This window comes from Mizuhopecten yessoensis, unplaced genomic scaffold (genome assembly GCF_002113885.1).
Source record: "Mizuhopecten yessoensis strain PY_sf001 unplaced genomic scaffold, ASM211388v2 scaffold716339, whole genome shotgun sequence".
In the NCBI taxonomy this organism is placed as follows: domain Eukaryota; kingdom Metazoa; phylum Mollusca; class Bivalvia; order Pectinida; family Pectinidae; genus Mizuhopecten; species Mizuhopecten yessoensis.
In genome coordinates, this window is record NW_018480067.1 from 565208 (window position 1) to 588307 (window position 23100).

At 36.6% G+C, this 23100-nt stretch overlaps 1 protein-coding gene across 3 annotated transcripts; it reads right to left on the reverse strand.

Annotated features, from left to right (window-relative positions):
• Positions 1 to 722: 722 nt before the first annotated feature.
• LOC110443323 (polypeptide N-acetylgalactosaminyltransferase 11-like) lies at positions 723 to 23060 on the reverse strand. 3 transcript variants are annotated; one of them, XM_021487485.1, is made up of 13 exons: positions 22961 to 23060; positions 20035 to 20334; positions 19119 to 19340; positions 18374 to 18455; positions 14083 to 14249; positions 13270 to 13397; positions 12185 to 12429; positions 11364 to 11481; positions 9839 to 9991; positions 9425 to 9556; positions 7180 to 7380; positions 4269 to 4412; positions 723 to 3489 (listed from the first exon to the last, which is right to left on the reverse strand). In XM_021487485.1, exons 2-13 carry the CDS (start codon positions 20165 to 20167, stop codon positions 3337 to 3339), a joined length of 1878 nt encoding a protein of 625 aa, XP_021343160.1. In that variant the 5' UTR covers positions 20168 to 20334; positions 22961 to 23060; the 3' UTR covers positions 723 to 3336. The 3 variants fall into 3 exon arrangements, with proteins under 3 accessions (XP_021343160.1, XP_021343161.1, XP_021343162.1); XM_021487486.1 differs by lacking the exon at positions 22961 to 23060 and having other exon boundaries at positions 19949 to 20128; XM_021487487.1 differs by lacking the exons at positions 20035 to 20334; positions 22961 to 23060 and adding an exon at positions 19852 to 19975.
• Positions 23061 to 23100: the final 40 nt, after the last annotated feature.

Sequence of the window (23100 nt, forward strand, 5' to 3'; positions counted from 1 at the left end):
CCCAGGGTGTTACCAATGTTAACTATTGGTCAGTGAAATAAGGCCCAGGGTGTTACCAATGTTAATTATTGGTCTGTTAAATCGGAGCCCAGGGTGTTACCAATGTTAACTATTGGTCACTGAAATCGGGCCCAGGATGTTACCAATGTTTACTATTGGTCAGTGAAATCGGGCCCAGGGAGTTACCAATGTTAACTATTGGTCACTGAAATCGGGCCCAGGGTGTTACCAGTGTTAACTATTGGTCAGTGAAATCAGGCCCATGGTGTTACCAATGTTAATTATTGGTCAGTGAAATCAGGCCCAGGGTGTTACCAATGTTAATTATTGGTCAGTGAAATCGGAGCCCAGGGTGTTACCAATGTTAACTATTGGTCACTGAAATCGGGCCCAGGATGTTACCAATGTTTACTATTGGTCAGTGAAATCGGGCCCAGGGTGTTACCAATGTTAACTATTGGTCAATGAAATCGGGCCCAGGATGTTACCAATGTTTACTATTGGTCAGTCAAATCGGGCCCAGGGTGTTACCAATGTTTACTACTGGTCAGTGAAATCAGGCCCAGGGTGTTATCAATGTTAACTATTGATCAGTGAAATCAGGTCCAGGGTGTTACCAATGTTAACTATTGATCACTGAAATCGGGCCCAGGATGTTACCAATGTTTACTATTGGTCAGTGAAATTGGGCCCAGGGTGTTACCAATGTTAACTATTGATCACTGAAATCGGGCCCAGGATGTTACCAATGTTTACTATTGGTCAGTCAAATCGGGCCCAGGGTGTTACCAATGTTAACTATTGATCAGTGAAATCAGGTCCAGGGTGTTACCAATGTTAACTATTGGTCAATGAAATCGGGCCCAGGATGTTACCAATGTTTACTATTGGTCAGTGAAATCAGGCCCAGGGTGTTACCAATGTTAACTAACTCCTCGTAGGGTTATCCAATGAGTTGGGAGTAAGGAAACCCAATGTGGTTGTGGGAGGATTTGATAACATTTGTTAACATGTACAAGCCCATAGATACTCATACAAAGGTTGTTAGAATTTGGCTCCTAGCTTTTTAAGAATGTGTCAGACAAGAAGTTCATTAGAGGAATTTAATTATTTACACCACGCTGGTCTTTAACCTTTTCAACCCTATGTAACTTTAGTAGACTCTACCATGCATTTATCTAGATGAGTCCATCTTGGTCTACAGTGGTGAAAGGGTTAAGACATACTGATTATAATGTAATGACAGTGGATATCTATCATCAGTTACCACACTGTTGTCATGATATAGAAACTAGGTTGATAATTCATATTGCATCATCACATTTGGAGTATTGAAATACCAATCAAATACTGCAAAATCATTACTTTTTGTGGGGGTTTTAATTTTATTGATTTGGTGGGTTATCTTCTTCCACGATTTCATAGGCTTATGAAGTAAATACAAGTTTAACATAAAGCAACTCTCCCTTTGAGTGGGTACTTGTAATCCATAAACTCATGTATACTACCCATGAAATGGTGTTTTGTCGCAAAACCGTGAAATTTGGGCCCCACGAAAATATCTTATTTCACGGTAAGTACAAGGTCACATTATGCAAGCAACATATTCAGTATTTATGTAAATATAATATGGCCATGCAATCACTGTTTAACACAGCGGTGTGATAAATTGTCGGAGGTTCAAATTACTTTGAAACTGATATTGAAACGTTGATATTGAAATTGGTTCAAGTTTTGACAAAGCAAACATCATTCCTCTATTCAATAAAAATTAGATATTCTTAATTGCCTTGTGCCATTCACAATAAAGCTTATATCATTTCAATCCAGTCGTAAGCAAATCAATATTGACTAAGATCAATTAACTATAGCAACTTGTAATACCGTGGTTAGTACAATAAACCACCCGTATCATGTTCATGTATTCTGCATTACTGACAAACTCTATTCTGATGTTAATCACCCATTTTCGGAGGATTTTTAGTATTCTTTTGCATGTGAATTCACAAGCAGAGATGATTGCTAATTTTAACATCTCGTTAACATTTCTTTAAGCATATTAAATGAGGAACAAGTTGTTAATTCTACAAATTAATATATTTCCTTGAATATGTCAGAGGAAGTAAAATAACAAAAACTAAGTGGTTTACTGCAGTTTGGTGCAGTAAAACAAAACTCTTTACACAAGTTGTAAACAATAACACAGTTTGCAACAAACTTAAAAGCAAATAGAAAGTATTAACCTTGATGCTAAGGCAAAAGTCAATATCATTGCAAGAATATTTCCCTGCAAAACAGCATTTTAATCTTACCAGTACAAGTGTTTTGTACAATTACTGGCAACATTGGAGTATGTTGAGAGTACTTTGATAAAATAAAGTATCAATGCTACCACCGTTGACAAGTCACACTTGTCCAGTGTTCCACACTGAGGAAAGTGTAACAATTCTTTGGTAAATTAATTAATTGATGACAAAGAATATCAAAGACATCAAAGAATACATATATTGATGACACGCTTATAGGAAATACTGAATTATCGGACAATGCTCATAAAATTGTTCAAACAGGGATTAGTTGTTCAACTTCATGCACCTGATAAGCTTAACCTGTCTTCAATGTAAAAATTTAAAAAGAAATTGACAAATATTTTTGGTGTCTATCATTTTCAAACTACCCTTTTGAATCCCTCTACTGATCATTTTAGTTTTAAATTTCGATATTTTTGAAATACACTGAATGAATTTTTTGCATTTACCTTTGCTTTAAGCTAACCAGGCTTTGGACAAGTGGGACTAAGAGATAAAAACTTAGCATCAATTTATGCGTTCTTGAATATCCTTCTAATGTGTTGTTAACATATCAACCATGTGTGCTCAGTGACATTTACTATGACATCACAACCAGATGACAATGTTATTTTACAAAGTCACCATCAAAAGCTTGTCAAAATGGTGTATGACTGACTGACAGTTTTACATTTGGCAAGTAACGCCACCTCAGGCACCATTTATTCATCTTAACTTTCAGTCAATAAGGAGAATATCTCAGCAAAGACTTACCTTTTTTTATCTTTGGAGAAACTAAGAAGTTTCATACATAGTCTAAGCAAGTAACAAAATAACATCAGATCCTAATTTAATACCATACTCCTCACAGATTATCAAAAACAATGAGGATTTGATTTTAATTTGGAGAGTGGATAGGATAAAACTAATAATTTTACCATAATTAAACATACATCCCAGACCCTCACCCAGAACATACAAATTAATCTGAAACTGACATCTTTCTCTCTCAGTAACTGAGTTGCATTATGTTTTTCACACACAAGTTTTAATTTGACCTTGATGGTCGTTTCCTGAACTGGAAGCTGAGACTCGGCGTGTCATCACAAATACCGAGGTCGAGCGGCGAGCCATTCTCATCTTGGGAGCCTCGCAAACATTTACCAGTGGCTGGGTTATACAGCATCATCACAGACCCGTTCTGAAATGTCATAAATATACCTCAATTATCTCTAGTAGAAGAAGTTAGAATCAAATAGACCTCAAACAGCTCAGATAAAACAAGGTACCATATACTTAGTTTAGTGGACTAAAATTTGAGCATTTTATCAAATTTTTACAGATTAGCACACTACAATACAATAGAAAACTATTTACAGAAATGTCAATTATGATGATGTAGCAAAAGTTTATGTACATTATGATTATTTTCGATTTCAGGTTTGACAGACAGAACTGAAGCACAGTTAAGGATATGATTTTTGTTGTAATTGAAGCAATTAAAGGGGAAATTTAAACCTTTTGTTACTTACACAATATTTATTGACTAGTATATCTTGACAAGAAATACAAATTCTTGAAATGACTCTTTGATAAAGTCAAATTAAGAATACCTTCTAAGCATTGGAGGACAGTGCTGGTTGACTGATAAAAATAAAATACTTCACATGATAAATAGTGTAGAGGCAAAATGATAGATAAAACCTAAATACCTGGATGATTTCAGTTTCAACCTGAGCCACCATATTTACAGGGGACAACAAACATGTGATATAACAAGCATATTGACCGCATCTATCCTACAACAAGCCAATGAGGCTAATACATGACCTCTGACCCTAATTTGGGGTTGGGCTTATTGCAGGACAATTAACTATTGATTTCTACTTAATATGGATGGGCTTATTACCAGGCATGGGCTTATTGGCTGTAAAACATGTCAGCCACAACCTACAAGGTGAGGACATATATAGACTGTACCTTTTTGATAGTCCAGGACTGAGATCCTCCGTTTCCATGACATTTCATTAGCCGGGCAAAGGACCGGCCCTGAAAGACATTTTCTACATCAAGACACAAAATGTCACTCAGCAACAGTTCATCGTCTTTTGATTTATACCAGGTCTGTAACACAAAGTGAGAAAGTGATGATAGAACCATAGGCCAAAGTCTACATGAAATTCAGCAGGTTTGTTAAAAATGTCAGACCCTATACTTCTTCCAAAATTCATTCTCTTGTATAACAAGAGGCCCAATGGGCCTGCATCGCTCACCGGGTATTAATCTCACAATTATAACTTTAAAAGAGGACTAAAATAAAGCTACAAGCAAAATATCAGTGTCTTGATTTCAAATCATTTAGATGAACCTGTTAAAGGATTAAAACACATTTGACCACTGTGACCTTGAAAGTCAAACAAGGACATTAAGTTAATAAAAACTTCATAGCCCTTCATCCCAGATTTCATTGCCAAATATCACCACCCTATACCTTTTGTTTATTGAGAAGATGACTTTTAAAGATGTATGCACTATGGACCAGATGTGACCATGAAAATGTGTCAAGGTCATTCATTTGAACAAACTTGATAACCTTTTATCCCAACATCCTTCTGACCAAATATCATCACCCTGGACCTTTTGGTTATACAGAAGTCATTTTTAGGTTTTTAAGAAAATTGACCCCTGTGACCTTGAATGTGAGTGAAGGTCATTCATTTGAACTTGGTAGCCATTCATGCCAACATTTTTCTGGCCAAATATCATAACCTTGGTCATTTTGGTAATACAGAAGTCATTTTTAGGTTTTTAAGAAAATTGACCCCTGTGACCTTGAATATGAGTAAAGGTCATTCATTTGAACAAGAGACTGGGCCAAAATAGCTCACCTGGTATTAAACTCACTCTTGTAATCTTAAAAGTGGACTAAAATACAGCTACAGGCAGAATATCAGCTTTTGATTCATTAGAACCTATTGAAAGATTAAACATATAACGCCTGTGACCTTTAATATCGAACAATGACATCAGGTTGAACAGAGTTTATAGTCTTCCAACCCAGCATGCTTCTGGCAAAATATCATTACCCTAGATCTTTTGGTTATACCGAACAAGTCATTTAAAGATTTAAACATATATTGACTACTGTGGCCTTGAATATGGGTGGAGGTCATTCATTTGAACAAACTTGGTAGCCCTTTCTATTATCCCGTCATGCTACTGGCCAAATATCATCACCCTGGGCATTTTGATTATTCAGAAGAAGTTGTTTAACAGTAAAATATTGATGCCGGAGGATGTACGGAGGATGTATGGACGACGGACGCCGCACCACTTACAAACTTGCATTGGTAGCCCTTCATGCCAACATCCTTCTGGCTATATATCATCACGCTGGACATTTTGGTGATACAGAAGAGGTTGTTTAAATATTCCAACATATTTGACCCCCTTGACCTTGAAGATTTGTGAAGGTCATTCATTTAAACAAACTTGGTAGTGCTTCATCCCTGCATGTTATTGACTAACTATCATTATCCTTGGCCTTCTGGTTATTCAGAACAAGTTGTTTAAAGATTTTTACATATTTGACCCCTGTGACCTTGAAAATGGGCAAAGGTCATTCATTTGAACAAACTTTAAAGCCCTTCATCCCTGCATGCTACTGGCAAAATATCATCACCCTGAAACATACAGTAGAAGTTGTTTAAAGGTTTTTAAGACAATTGATCCCTGTGACCTTGAAAATATCAACACCCTAGGCCTCTTGGTTATTTAGAAGAAGTTATTTAAAAGTTTAAACATATTTGACCCCCCCTGTAAACTTGAATATGGGTGAAGGTCATTCATTTGAACAAACTTGGTAGTGCTCTATCCCAGCATGTTATTGACCAAATATCATCATCCTGGGTCTCTTGGTTATTCAGAAGAAGTTGTTTAAAGTAAAAAGTTGACGAAGGACGGACGGATGGACGACGGACGCTGCACAATGGCATAAGCCCAAAGGGCCAGGTGAGCCAAAAATATGTTTAAAATATTTACATTCATGCTTAAATCTTGTCTATGAATGTTGAAAATACTGAAATTCATGCTTAAAACTGTATGTTTTTTTCATTAAATATTCACTTGTAATTTTTCAGATTTGACTTAAAATTGAATTCTGAACATTTAGTTAAAGACTTAATAAGCCTATCAGGCCCCAACAAGTTGGCACTGATGTTGAAGCATCTGTAGAAAAAAGTCTTAAAATTGTCAAAAATAAGATTGTAAAAGAAGTATTCCAGACATTAATAGTGTGTGTAAATTCGGGAAAAGAGATTGAGTGAACTGGAAATCTCAAAACCAGTATCTGTACAAAACCCCCACAAATATTATCAGTTTTTTGGTGAAATTAAAATAAGGAAATATTATAAGCAGTCCAGCTGGTTGCTCAACTATGAAATCCTCATCCTCGAGATCCAGGGGTTATGCACACTTTCACTCTCTGCACCCCTGGAATATGCCATTGAAAAATTGAAGGCTCAGTTTGCACCACCTTGTGGGTGTTTGATTGCGTAACAGTAAAAATGACAGGCTTTGAAGTCGGGTGTCGCTCCTCTGTAATCTTTAAAGGACAGGTATCAGTCTAGTGATTGGTCCAGTTGTTTTACCCGAGACCAATCAAATAGTTTATATCTTCATGCCTTCAATTTTGCTATGACATATTCCAGAGGTGCAGAGAGTAAGTGAGCGTAATCCCTGGAGTATCAAGCATTTGAAATCCTGGAAGACCAGACAGATTTTGGGCACCCAGGATACTGTGAGAGTTGAACCCTGCCTCTTCACTACTCAATGTTGACAATATCTAGGAGACAGAGAATGATGACCTTTTTAAGGTAGACAGAAGGAATACCTGGTATTTATATTCCTTGCCAAAGTCCTGACAAGGTTCCAGCACAAGCATGGCTTTCTTAGTGAACACATCCGACTCCGATTGGACACACAGGCTGGAGTGTAGGTGATATATCTGGCCACGAAGGGCGGAGGCCACCTTCTCTTTGCGCTTGAATTTCCCCAAGGAGAGAGGAGCATCTTTCTTGTCAGTTGGCAATACCTTATAGAAAAAAAAAACCCACTGAAATTAAAGATATTGTTACTGGAATATCATGAGTATGCTGGAAAATTTTCGCTGTAGTTTTACTTCCGCCTTTTTCGCCCTCTGTAATGAAGGCAAATTTATCATTACAGTGAACATTTGTAAACAGCATAATATACATAGTAATTAAAAGTGAAGGGGGAATTAAATATTGGGCGAAAATAGATTCTACTGTCGAAGGGCGTCACTTTGACTTAGTGAAGATTTCCTGGTATACAGTAGTTCCGAGAGTAAACAATTTTAACCAATGTATAACACTTACATTTACTGTATACTTCTTATAGTTTATATTTATTGTACAGTAGTTAGGCACATTTACTTATATTTCAGCAAAGTTTCAGTTTTGCTCCAAAAACAAACAATAGGCCCAATGGGCCTGCATCGCTCACCTGGTATTAATCTCACAATTGTTTCCTTAAGAGTGGACTAAAATAAAGCTACAGGCAAAATATCAGTGTCTTGACTAAAGTCGATTAAAACACATATGACCCCTGTGACCTTGAAAGTCAAACATGGACATTAAATTGAACAAACTCTATAGCCTTCCTCACAGGATGCAACTTGTCAAACATCATCCAAATGGCCCTATACCTTTTGTTGACTTTTAAAGAGTTATGCACTGTGGACCAGATGTGACCTTGAAAGTATGTCAAGGTCATTCACATGAACAACCGATCACCCTGGAATTTGAAGTTATTCAGAAGTTGTTTTTAAGTGTTTTTAAGACAAATAACCTGTGACCTTGAATATGGGCGAAAGGTCATTCATTTGAACAAACTTTGTAGCCCTTCATCCAAGCATACTATGGCCAAATATCACCCTGGGCATTTTGGTTATTCAGAAGAAGTCGTTTTAAGATTTTAACATATTTGACCACTATGACCTTGACTCTGAATGAAGTTCATTCATTTGAACATACTTCATAGCCTTTATACCAGCATGTTACTGGCCAAATATCATCAGCCTGGGCCTCTTGGTTACTTAGAGGAAGTTGTTTAATAGTTTAAACATATTTGACCCCTGTGACCTTGAATATGGGCAAAGGTCATTAATGTGAACAAACTTGGTAGCTCTTCATCCAGGCATGCTACTGGCCAAATATTATCAGCCTGGGCCTCTTGGTTATTCAGCAGAGGTTTTTTAAAATTTTCAACATATTTGATCCCTGTGAACTTGAATATGGGCGAAGGTCATTCATTTGAACCAATTTGGTAGTGCTTCATCCCAGCATGTAATTGGCCAAACATCGAAACCCTAGGCCTCTTGGTTATTTAGAAGAAGTTGTTTAAAAGTTTAACAAATTTGACCCCTGTGACATTGAATACAGGTCAAGGTCATTTCTTTTCGCAAACTTCGTCAGACATTATCCTAGGAACATATCAGCCAAATAGTATGCTTCAGGGCCTTTCAGTTAATCAGAAGAAGTCGTTTAAATGTTTTAACAAATTTGACCCCTTTGTCCTTGAATATGGGTCAAGGTCATTTCTTTTCGCAAACCTTGTCGTGCGTCATCCTAGAAACTTATGAACCAAATATCATGCTTCTGGGCCTTTCGTTCAATCAGAAGAAGTCATTTTAAGGTTTTAACAAATTTGACCCCTGTGACCTTGAATATGGGTCAAGGTCATTTCTTTTTCCAAACTTTGTTGGGCTTCATCCCAGCAACCAACCAGATGCCGCACCACGGCATAAGCTCACATGGGCCGAGAAGTAAAAATATGTAATTTGAAATTTGAATCTAACAAATCTCAGAGTTTTTCTACCTAAATTTTACAACAGCCTGTTTCTTTTTGAACTGGAAGAAAATAGCATTAATTTTAAAAGAAATAAGGCCAATATTCTTATTTTTTTATCATTTTGGGAAAATAACAAACATTTTTGGTAGGGAAAGCAGCCTATTTTGGAGGTAAAACTAGGCAAAAAAATCACTGAGTCTGTTTCCATTCTGAAAAAAAGTTATTTAATTTTCAGTTTTTCGTGATGAAGAGTAAGGCTCACAAACCTGTTCAGGATAAATGTTTTCCAGGTACCATTTAAATGATTTACATCCGAGCTGTTTACGGAGAACCACTCGGTCAGAAATGTCTCCGTATGGCATATTCCTGGCAGCTGAATTCATCTTGAAGAAATGCTCCTAGAAACAAGTTAAGCTATAAAGTGTGAAAGATTGAGCTGGTACCCTATCAGCAAATTGATTTTTTGCTCTAAGATCAATACTGGCGAATTGTTTTTTTTTTTACCTTTCAATAACAAACTTCCAAAAGTTATTTTTAGAAAAAAATTGTTCTTTTCTTTTTGAATAATAACAATAAATTACATAAATTCAAAATTTAAGATAGTGCTAAAACAGTATAATGTACATATGACCCAAAACATCTCATGAAAACAAGAAGAAGTAGTAATTAATGTGAGCTACCTTATATTCATCCATCCACACATGGGCCAGGCGTAGTGAATTTTTTAAGGTTGTATCTTGACCTTTGGGAGATCCATATGGACGACGTTTACGAAAGATGTGTCCTACTCTGGAGCAGGGTACTATCTCTAGTCTACCCCCACACTGCCATATCTGTGGACGACACAATTAATAGTTAAAAAATTACGGCCTGGACAACATATTCCTGAAAACATTGCACTTATTTGAAATTTGACCTCAAGGTCAAGGTCACAGTGACAACGACAGTGCGCTGTAAAATGTCTGTGAGTGATACAGAAACTGAAAGTTTTATCAGGATATCTTTAATTTGGCACTTATTTGACTTTATTATTAGAGTAACTGCTAAATGCTAAATTATAAAATGCACATATAATTCAGGTCTCATTGTAATGGGAACCATTACAGATTTATAAGTCCTCAAAACTGACCCAATAGTTGCAAATGATGCTTTAATAGAGTTTACAATGCCATCATATACTTGCATACTAAGTAAGAACAATTTAACACAGTAAGGAACCGTTGGCATCACCTGGGCATACACCTTTAAATGTTTGAAACAATCATACTTTTTTTTACCTTTGACCTTCAGGTAAAGGCCACAGTGACCTATTGACACCGCACTGCACATCATTTGTTGGTGATGCAGTTATACTGCAAGTTTCATCAAGATATCTTTAAAAGTATTGGCTCAGACAAGATCATTTTAGAAGAACCAGAAGGGTTTTCATATCACTTTAGCAATCAATGTACCTGTGTATACAAGGCCATTTTTTCGACCCACACCAATTTTTTGTAACTTTGTTGAAATAATTTCTTAGCACTTTTAATTTTCAGGATATCGAAGGCCAAAACATTGAAAATACTATTTTTTAACTATCTACTTTAATTACCTTTATATCAAATACAGACAAGCGCTTTGAGGAATCATTTAGTATTGAGAAACGAGATACACTTTAGCTGTAGTAGTCCGAATATTCTGATATTCTAAAAGACTTCAAAAAAACCAAAAAATCATTATGATATCTTAAAGTCAATAGGCAATCTGGTATAAGTAAAAAACTTGTACACACTAAATACATTAGTATAAGTGAATATAGGTGTTATAGTACCTAGCTTTTCTTTATCAGGGTATTTCATATCTGTCTTCAAATCAATTGATTACTTCTGTTCAAATCACAGAAAACCTATGTCCACACTTACATAAAATTACCCTGTACATACAAGGGAAAATGTAATCCAACATCCACTAGCTAGTGGATGATCAGTAAAGGTCTGCTAGCCCATTTGATGGATTCCTAAATGTAAATCACTAGTCTGGCCATAACAGTGAAAGAAATTCAAAGAAGTTATGACCAGACAATACAAAATGGGGAGTCTCGGCAAATTTAATCAGGTTTACATGTTCTGCCATCATCAAAACAATGCTATATAGGAAGAATAAGAGACATTCAGGGCTACAGACAACGACACTCACACCTAGTATAGAACAGTTGTTCTTACATACCCTGAATGATATTTCCAGGTTTTCACCTCCCCACACGTCCATGCCAGCATCGTACTGGCCCATATCATTGAAGTACTGCCTGTCTATAGCAAACAGACCACCAGCCATAGTGGGAGACCTGTCACACGATCAAAGGTAAAACACAGTTCATGTATGATAGAAGAATTAAAACTATTTATCCTTTTAAACCTGTCAATATTGATACAAGGATGTCAAAATACGAATCCAACAATACTGCATGTGTATACTTTTCTTGAAATACATTTTTCACTATAAAAGTTATTACACCCGGGATATAATTTGACTAACCGAAAACTACTTAAATGTCACTTACATTTTATCAAAACTCTTTGCAATAGAAAGAGATTTTATTTGAAAAGGAAGATTTTTTATTATTCAAACACACGAAATAACTAAACTTGTTTTTGTGAACAAAAACATATGTCTCTCCTTATTAGCCAAGAGACAAACTTTCGTATAAAAAATAACAAAGGGCCATATCTCTTTATACAGTGGGGCATGAGACCTAATTCAAGTACACTGTACACCTTCTGTGGGTGATGCATGCATACCTCAAGTATCATCTAGTTATCTTTAAACTGTTTAAAAGTTATGGCCCAGACAAGTTGCGATTAGAAGAACCAGAACCAGTACTAATACAATATGTCTCCCTTCATTTGAAGGGGAGACATATGTACATAATTAATATAGTTCAATGGAATGCATATTTCATTACATAAAATTAAAATATTTATTCCTGTGCACTAAATATGTATAAAAGTTTCCCAAAGATGAAAGCAGTTAATGTTTTATTGACTCACTCAATAGGTTTGGATAGGTAATCCTTGACTTGTTTAATTCTGTCGGGGAGCTGGTCCCAGCGGTAGTGTAGTCCCCAGTTAAAACCTCCCCTAACTAGCGGGGACGAGACGTACTCCATGGTGTCTGGATTGATGATGTCCATAACAGGGACTGCCACAGTAGACTTGCTCGCCTTGATCCTTGACAACAGCGGTTCTATCCAGTGTAAGTTTACCTCACAGTGACTGTCCAGGAATATCAGCACCTTCAAATTGTAAGGGTTACTCATGATTGCTTATTCTGTAAAATGTGGTGACAGTCCAAGGGGATTTCTTGGTTCAGTGGTTTCTGAAACACTTGGCCTGTTTATAGATGTTTCATTTTGTTTTTCATCATTGTTTATAGTTGTGTGTTAAATTTCAATAAAGCTTCATTTCGAACACTTCAAAGCTGTAAGAGTAATGATATGTCATTTATACGATATTCTGCAGAAATATATCATGCAGAGAAATCAGCATCGCTCTATATCGATTCTATAATACCCTAACAGGTATAGGAACTGACAACACTGAATCAGAAGTAAAACTGGTGATCATTACCAACCACAAGCATCCTGTATTAAATTGAAGCGGAACTGGACTGGGTTGATTGTCGGCGACCAGGTAGCTCAATCGGTTAGCGCATCCGCCTAGAGTTTGGAGGGTTCTGCATTCGAACCCCGGTCTGGCCGTGCACTTGGTGCCTGTGACCGACCCTTGTTTCAAGTACTATGTGAATGCTTGACAAGGGAATACCCAAACTTGGGTTGTAAACAGTTGTGTCTTGGGGGGACAAACATTTAGAACAAGGAGGGAGTAATGTACTGGGAGTTGACTGGTTTCGATCGTCTGCAACTAAGGTAGCTCAATCTGGCCTGTCAGGCAGTGCATTTTTCTGCTCCTAATACAAAATAAAGTCACAAGAAGTGCCCATTTGTACCTCATCTATATAAAATTGTACTTGATCGTGTTTTATTGATAACATGACTTTTAGATAAACTGCCTTATTTCTCTAACTGTACCACTCACATATACACTCATATAATGTAATTGCTATGTGCCTTTACCTGTCCAGAAGCCTGGCTGGCCCCAAACATACGTGCCCTGATGAGCCCTGCCCTTTCTGGAGTCTTGACATATCTGACTTTGGGTAGGTTCTTGTCAACATAAGTACGGATAGGATCTCGCCATTGAGCTGTTACACAAAGACATAATAAAGTATGAAATCTTAATGAAATTTTATTGAAATTGAAAACATAGCAAATGATTTTTATACAATACATATAGTACACATTAAGGATGTTAAATCAATGGCGCTACCTGTTATTTGTGTTTAATATGAGTTATCTCCTGATTTTTTATTTTTATTTCAATAGGGACAGTAAATTGGCACATCTGTAAATAGAAACATATAAATGCTTCAAACATTCTTTGGTAAACTTTGAATTCCTATTCAATTGATAAAAAAGTCCACATTATCGCCCTGGCTTAAATTTTCACAATTTGACTCAAACTTAGAAATTAAAATTTACACAGATTATATTTTAATTCCGCTATCTAGACATTTTGTCAAAAAGTCAAATAAATAGGCTCTATGACAGCATATTGAGCAACAACATGGAAGTATTGCGGCTCATTTTTACACTTGTCACATTGTTCTGCGAATCACAATTTTCGCGATCACGTTATTGAACTGCGAAATCTCAAAAATATCGATCCCCTGGAAATATTCTGCTTTACGGTAAATGCTGATTTAGTGAGGCAGTATCTGCTACTACCTTTAAGAGTAACATGAAGATCTCCTATGTAACAGTAAAAGAGTTATGTAAAAGATGACTACTCTTTGGATTTCGAGCTCAGCTTGAACAGATTGGTCATACTCATTTCACTTGTGTCATCCACGATAATGATCTCCTTGATGTAACGTTGGGGTGATCGGTCAAGAACACTGACCACTGTCCGAAACAGGGTTGACCAGGCCTCATTGAAGTAACATATAATGACAGAAGCTTCAGGTAGGTCAACTGGGTAGGTCTCATTGACACACCTGTACGTAAATATAATAAGTCGCATTGCACAACAGGTAAACATTGTCACGCCTGTAAATATATCACATCCAAAACCACAGGACAATATTGTCACACCCGTAAATATATCACATCCAAAACAACAGGACAATATTGTCACACCTGTAAATATATCACATCCAAAACAACAGGACAACACTGTCACACCTGTAAATATATCACATCCTAAACAACAAGACAACACTGTCACACCTGTAAATATATCACATGCATAACAAGACAACACTCACAACTGTAAAATTAATATATTTCATCCTAAACAACAGAAAACTATTGGCACATTTCTTATTTTATCTGGTAATGGAAGATGGATTCAAAACTAACTTTTCCATCCATCGAATCCCTGTCAATCTATTTACAATCAAAATAATATGTAGTGTGAGTACTGTATACATATCTATTCACAATCAAAATAATATGTAGTTTGAGTACTGTATACAAATCTAGTCACAATCAAAATAATATGTAGTCCGAGTACTGTATACAAATCTATTTACAATCAAATAATATGTAGTGTGAGTATTGTATACAAATCTATTTACAAGCAAAATAATATGTAGTGTGAGCACTGTATACAAATCTATTTACAAGCAAAATAATATGTAGTGTGAGCACTGTATACAAATCTATTTACGGTCAAGGTCATTTATTTGAACAAAATTTGTAGCCCTTCATCCCAGCATGTTACAGGCCCAATATAAGTACCCTTGGCCTTTTGGTTATTGAGAAGAAGTTGTTTAGAGTAAAAAAGTTGACGCCGGACAGACGGATGAGGGACGGATGGACGGACGACGCACCATAACATAAGCTCGCTTGCCCTTCGGGCAGGTGAGCTAATAATATGTAGAGTAAGTACTGTATACAAATCTATTCACAATCAAAATAATATGTAGTCCGAGTACTGTATACAAATCTATTCACAACCAAAATAATATGTAGTGAGAGTACTGTATACAAATCTATTCACAATCAAAATAATATGTAGTTTGAGTACTGTATACAAATCTATTCACAATCAAAATATTATGTAGTGCGAGTACTGTATACAAATCTGTTTACAATCAGATTAATATGTAGTGCGTGCAGCGTATACAAATCTATTTACGATCAAAATAATATGTAGTGCGAGTACTGTATACCAAACTTGGTAGCCCTTCATCCCAGCATGCTGCAGGCCTAATATCAGTACTCTGGGCCTTTTGGTTATTGAGAAGGAGTTGTTTGAAGATTTTAAGACATCGGCCCCCAGTGACCTTGAAAGTTGTTCAAGGTCATTTATTTGAACAAAATTTGTAGCCATTCATCCCAGCATGCTACAGGCCCAATATAAGTACCCTGGGCCTTTTGGTTATTGAGAAGGAGTTGTTTGAAGATTTTAAGACAACTGACTGCAGTGACCTTGAAAGTGGGTCAAGGACATTTATTTGAACAAAATTTGTAGCCATTCATCCCAGCATGCTACAGGCCTAATATCAGAACTCTGGGCCTTTTGGATATTGAGAAGAAGTTGTTTGAAGATTTTAAGACAACTGACTGCAGTGACCTTGAAAGTGGGTCAAGGACATTTATTTGAACAAAATTTGTAGCCATTCATCCCAGCATGCTACAGGTTCAATATCAGTACCATGGGCCTTTTGGTTATTGAGGAGAAGTCGTTTGAAGATTTTAAGACATCGGCCCCCAGTGACCTTGAAAGTTGGTCAAGATCGTTCATTTTAACAAACTTGGTAGCCCTTCATACCAACATGCTACAGGACCAATATCAGTACCCTGGGCGTTTTGGTTATTGAGAAGAAGGCGTTTGAAGATTTTAAGACATCTGACCCCAGTGAGCTTGAAAGTGGGTCAAGGTCATTCATTTGAACAAACTTGGTAGCCCCTCATCCCAGCATGCTACAGGCCTAATATCAGAACTCTGGGCCTTTTGGATATTGAGAAGAAGTTGTTTGAAGATTTTAAGACAACTGACTGCAGTGACCTTGAAAGTGGGTCAAGGACATTTATTTGAACAAAATTTGTAGCCATTCATCCCAGCATGCTACAGGCCTAATATCAGAACTCTGGGCCTTTTGGATATTGAGAAGAAGTTGTTTGAAGATGTTAAGACATCTGACCCCAGTGAGCTTGAAAGTGGGTCAAGGTCATTCATTTGAACAAACTTGGTAGCCCCTCATCCCAGCATGCTACAGGCCTAATATCAGAACTCTGGGCCTTTTGGATATTGAGAAGAAGTTGTTTGAAGATGTTAAGACATCTGACCCCAGTGATCTTGAAAGTTGGTCAAGGTCATTTATTTGAACAAACTCGGTAGCCCTTCATCCCAGCATGTTACAGGCCCAATATAAGTACCCTGGGCCTTTTGGTTATTGAAAAGAAGTTGTTTGAAGATTTTAAGACAACTGACTGCAGTGACCTTGAAAGTGGGTCAAGGTCCTTTATTTGAACAAAATTTGTAGCCCATCATCCCAGCATGCTACAGGCCCAATATCAGTACTCTTGGCCTTTTGGTTATTGAGAAGGAGTTGTTTGAAGATTTTAAGACAACTGACTGCAGTGACCTTGAAAGTGGGTCAAGGTCCTTTATTTGAACAAAATTTGTAGCCCATCATCCCAGCATGCTACAGGCCTAATATCAGAACTCTGGGCCTTTTGGATATTGAGAAGAAGTTGTTTGAAGATTTTAAGACAACTGACTGCAGTGACCTTGAAAGTGGGTCAAGGACATTTATTTGAACAAAATTTGTAGCCATTCATCCCAGCATGCTACAGGTTCAATATCAGTACCATGGGCCTTTTGGTTATTGAGGAGACGTCGTTTGAAGATTTTAAGACATCGGACCCCAGTGACCTTGAAAGTGGGTCAAGGTCATTCATTTGAACAAACTTTGTAGCCCTTCATCCAAGCATGCTACAGGCCCAATATCAGTACTCTTGGCCTTTTGGTTATTGAGAAGGAGTTGTTTGAAGATTTTAAGACAACTGACTGCAGTGACCTTGAAAGTGGGTCAAGGTCCTTTATTTGAACAAAATTTGTAGCCCATCATCCCAGCATGCTACAGGCCTAATATCAGTACCCTGGGCCTTTTGGTTATTGAGAAGAAGTTGTTTAAAGTAAAAAAGTTGACGCCGGACAGACGGATGATGGACGGATGGACGGACGACGCACCATAACATAAGCTCACTTGCCCTTCGGGCAGGTGAGCTAATAATATGTAGTGTAAGTACTGTATACAAATCTATTTATGATCAAAATAATATGTAGTGTGAGTACTGTATACAAATCTATTCACAATCAAAATAATATGTAGTGCGAGTACCGTATACAAATCTATTTACGATCAAAATAATATGTAGTGCGAGTCCTGTATACAAATCTATTTACGATCAAAATAATATGTAGTGAGAGTACTGTATACAAATCTATTTACAGTCAAAATAATATGCAGTGCGAGTACTGTATACAAATCTATTTACAGTCAAAATAATATGCAGTGCGAGTACTGTATACAAATCTATTTACGATCAAAATAATATGTAGTGCGAGTACTGTGTACAAATCTATTTACGATCAAAATAATATGTAGTGCGAGTACCGTATACAAATCTATTTACGATCAAAATAATATGTAGTGCGAGTACCGTATACAAATCTATTTACGATCAAGATAATATGTAGTGCGAGTACTGTATCCAAATCTGTTTACAATCAGATTAATATGTAGTGCATGCAGCGTATACAAATCTATTTACGATCAAGATAATATGTAGTGCGAGTACTGTATCCAAATCTATTTACAATCAAAATAGTATGTAGTGTGAGTACTGTATACAAATCTATTTACAATCAAAATAGTTTGTAGAGCGAGTACTGTTTACAAATCTATTTACAATCAAAATAATATGCAGTGCGAGTACTGTATACAAATCTATTTACAATCAAAATAATATGTAGTGCGAGTACTGTATACAAATCTGTTTACAATCAGATTAATATGTAGTGCGTGCAGCGTATACAAATCTATTTACGATCAAAATAATATGTAGTGCGAGTACTGTATACAAATCTATCAAAGTGTCATTTTACCTTTTATTCCTGCTGTCTGGAATAGCCCTGTGGAATCCTAGTCTGTCACTAATCAGCAAGTTGAATGCATGCTGTCTGTGACCTGTTTATTATTAGACAAGTAAAACATTCAATTAATGTGCATTTAAAAAAAAAATTTTTTATACCTTTTTATATTTATATGAAAAGGACATTTTATCACATTTTACAATATAAGATCAAATATAATAGGGAAGTTATTGTGATCTGGTGAAGATATTAAATTCTGTGTTAAAATGACATTTCTTGTTTTTTATTTTGAGCAAATTATTGCAAAGTGGACACATTATTTGTTCAAAACTGGAGGCTAAAATGGTCTCACTTTCTCTTGTTCACCTGTCTCGTTGAGTGATGACATCATCAGCTTGGTACCTTCAGTGCTGTTAGACTTGCACAAGACCGATATTTTAGAAATGATCCAAAAAATATCAATATCGCAATGAATGTAAATATAAGAGTAGAATCCTGTGTTTTGAGGTTTATGGGGTATAAACCTCAATGGGTCTTGAGACAAACTCAATTTGAACTGCAAAGAGAAGTTCATAAAATTTGTCTCAAAACCCATTGAGATTTATCCCCCATAAACCTCAACAAAACAGGATTTTATCCTTCAATATGTTACATGCACAATAATTGCTTTAAACACTGCTTGTGATTTAAAAGTCATACTACTTTTAACATCCAATATGTACATAGTACATGTACACTGTACATCAAATGTATATACCTTCATCCCTTAAACGTTGGTCCTCAGGGGTCCTTATCACTCCGAGGTTGTGAAGTTTTTTAATGTCATAATGGTCCCTCATGAAAGGGTCGCTGTTATCCTTGACAACATATTCTGAGTAGCCATCATTATGATTGTCTTTTTTCTTGATAAATGTACTTGATTGTGTCTCATTTATCGCCCTATAATGCTGACGTCTGTCAGCTATTAAACGGTTTTTACCTGAAACATTGATTTGAATTAAATTGCTTGTGTATACAGTATGATTATATCATACCAGTACATAAAATTTAACATTTTATACATAAATTTAAAATAAATTAACTGACATCATAACATTGTGGTCATGATGTCTGGACAAAGTGAAATTTACATGACAGATGCTGGTGTCACTGAACATCAAGTCTGGACAAAGGTGAATTAGACTGGGAAGATAGATCCTGTGTACCTTACAGGTGTCATCTATACCCAGGGAAAGGTCAAACTTGCCTGACATTTGTCCAATGATACATATATGGCTGGTGGAAAGTTAAGTCAAACGTATCCGACATTTTCTCATAATGTGACAGCTATTGAACAAGAAGGGAATATACTGCCTTAATTAAGCTTCTACCCTTGGATACACTCACTAGTTCAGCAACAACATCGAGGCTTGGTCAGTGGTTGGATATACATAAGCTTTATTTATTTTACAACAATTATTAAACAAGTTATTTTATCTTATATTAATCACTTTTGTTGGTCCAGATGTTAGCGTGTGGAGGGTCTTGATGTGGGAGGAAACCGGAGTACCCGGAGAAAACCCACGTGGTCGGGCAGGTGACCCATACCTTTTCTGAAGGGGGAATCGAACCCGGTCACCTGGTAATTCATACCCGGCAGCTGGTCCTCTTTCCTGAGGGAAGATAAAACTTACTTGACAAATATTCATGTGTGGAGGGAGACGAATTGAACACTGTCCAATTGTACACTTGCATCAGACTGAGGAATACAACACACACAAATGTCAATGTCGCGCAACATCGCAGACTGCTTCTTCTCTTCATCATCCCACATTAACTGTACATGTGTCCCAGAAGACTTGGGTTCAGTTAGGCCATTCATGATGTGAACATTTTTGTCTTGGTTGATGTTTCCATGGCAACAACAGCTCACAATTTCTCTCCTTTACATTTAAAGGTATTCTGTATATCACTGTTCTCCATAAATCTTGTTGCTACAATAATTTAAAAAAGAAAAGATAATGTGGAGATTCATCTGGGTTTACAGTGAGTTTCTTTCAATGCCAGTATATAGTGCTCATCAAAATTAACTACCTAAATTAAACAAGAGGTTCAATGGGCCTGCATCGCTCCCCTGGTATTAATCTCACACTTGTTATTTTAATAGTGGACTAAATAACAGCTACAGGCAGAATATCAGTGTTTGATTCATAAGAACCTATTAAAAGATTTAAACATATGACGCCTGTGACCTCGAATGTCGAACAAGGACATTAGGTTGAAAGTTGGAAAAGGTCATTCATTTGTACAAACTTGGTAGTCCTTCATCCCAGCATGCTACAGGCCCAATATCAGTACCCTTGGCCTTTTGGTTATTGAGAAGAAGTTGCTTGAAGATTTTAACACATTTGATCCCTGTGACCTTAAAAGTTGGTCAAGGTCATTCATTCGAACAAACTTGGTAGCCCTTCATCCCAGCATGCTACAGGCCCAATATCAGTACCGTCGGCCTTTTGGTTATTGAGAAGAAGTTGTTTGAAGAGTTTACGCCATTTGACCCTGTGACCTTGGAAGTGGGTCAAGGTCATTCATTTGAACAAACTTGGTAGCCATTTATACCAGCATGCTACAGGCCAAATATCAGTACCCTGGGCCTCTTGGTTATTGAGAAGAAGTTGTATGAAGATTTTAAGATATTTGACCCCCGTGACCTTGAAAGTGGGTCAAGATCATTCATTTGAACAAACTTGGTATCCCTTCATCCCAACATGCTACTGGCCCAATATCATCAGCCTGGGCCTCTTGGTTATTGAGAAGAAGTTGTTTAAAGTAAAAAGTTGAAGCCGGACGGACGGACCCCGGATGACAGACGGATGCCGCACCATGCCATAAGCTCACTTGGCCCAAAGGAGAAAAAGAAGAAAACAATTATAAATATTTTCAGTTTTTTCAACTATATATACATGTGCAATAGTTGGATTTTATGTTCTCCTGCAATTTTTAGAACACCTGTTGATGTGACAACATTTTAAGGATGTATCACATAATTATATTCCTTTTAAATCATGTTGCAATATAACATGTCCGTCTAGAGTTTGGTGGGTCCCAGGTTCAAATCCCGGTCTAGCTGTACATCTTTCTCCTGTTACTGTACATGTATATTTAGCCTCCTATAAAAACCAGAAAACACATTGTTTTCCTTTGAGAATGCCAACAATTTGCTGGCAAGTCTTTCAGAGTTTCCATCAAACTCAATCTAGATATTCTCAACCAGGAACTCAATCATTCTCAGTATTTCATCTGCAGCATAAATTTCATCTTGTGGCCATAACATTTTTCACAAAATATGCTCAAAAATTAACCTTTCAACAACATGATATTTATATGATGCATGGTTACAGTAGCCTTTCTTGGAAAAGAAAGCACTCATAACATAGACATCTGCATTTTGTATGTAAATATGATTATATAATAAATATGAAATATTCTTCCCTCTATACCCTACTATTGCTATATATATAGGGTGTCAGACGATTCGCCCTAAAACCGTAACACCCGGGGCCCAGCTATTATACCAGGTACCTCAAATTTGATTCATAGCCTGAGTTGGCTGCAAAAAAACCTGCAACGGCCCAATTATTTCGCATAAAAACACCTGCAACACCCCAAAAATTTCTTCCATAAAAGTCACTTATATGACAATATGTTAGATGTTAAAAAAAAAAAGATCTCTGAAAAAAATAAGATCTGTTGCAATTTGTTCCATGTTGAAACAAAAAAAAAGATCTGCGAGTTAGTTTCATTCATTCTGCATCTCAAACGGTAAAATCAACTTTGTCAATTTTGTTAGACGTGGTATAATTTGAAATAGCTGACATTCATGCTGATATCTCAAAATGTTGAATAAGAACAGTAATTTTGCTTCAACTCACAGATGTCAAGTCTGGGCCAAAATGCTTATCATGTTATATGTAGGGCAGACACTCAATTGGTACCTCATTCGGCATATATTTTACTTTTCATTAACAATATTGCAAACTCAGATAACTCATATACTAAGGTTTGTACGTGTAGCAGATCAAGACCAGCGGTTCAGGGGCAATGAAGATTTTTTGGGGATCTTATATATCACTGGTGACTACAAAATTCTGAATTTCCTCATATATAGGCCTAGATAAGGGTGAAAGGGATTTTGAGACAAAAATAAATTTTGTGGCGATATGGTTGTCATACTTGTTCTTGGGGCGAAATAACCTGAAAATTGGGGCGACGTGAAATAAAGTTGGGGCGAAATGGTCTGGGCGAAACGTCTGTAATTCCTATTAATCAGTTAATTGTAGGATAGGGTAGACCATTTCACAATTTGTACATATATTTACATACCAAATGCATGCATGCCTGTGCTCATAATAATATAAGAGAACAAATGCGTTATTATGGTTTGGTATGAGGTCCATGCATACCACGTAGTGTTTAGAATGCAGCACTCAAACAGATGTTACTGACAGCAGAAACATTTTTGTGACAGGATGCTGAATTTTACGCCAGCGAAAACAAGAATATGAAAAAGCACCATATGAATATGACGGTGTATTGACAACAAAAAGAAGCTTCGCTTACCAAAAGATGATATCTAAACCATTTTACAATATGGTTAATTAACCTGCGACCGATAGTCTACTTCTTTTCAACGTGCTCTGTGTGTTTCTAACCTGAATAATTCGTTCGTTATTATATCAGAAAAGAAATAAGAAAGGTCG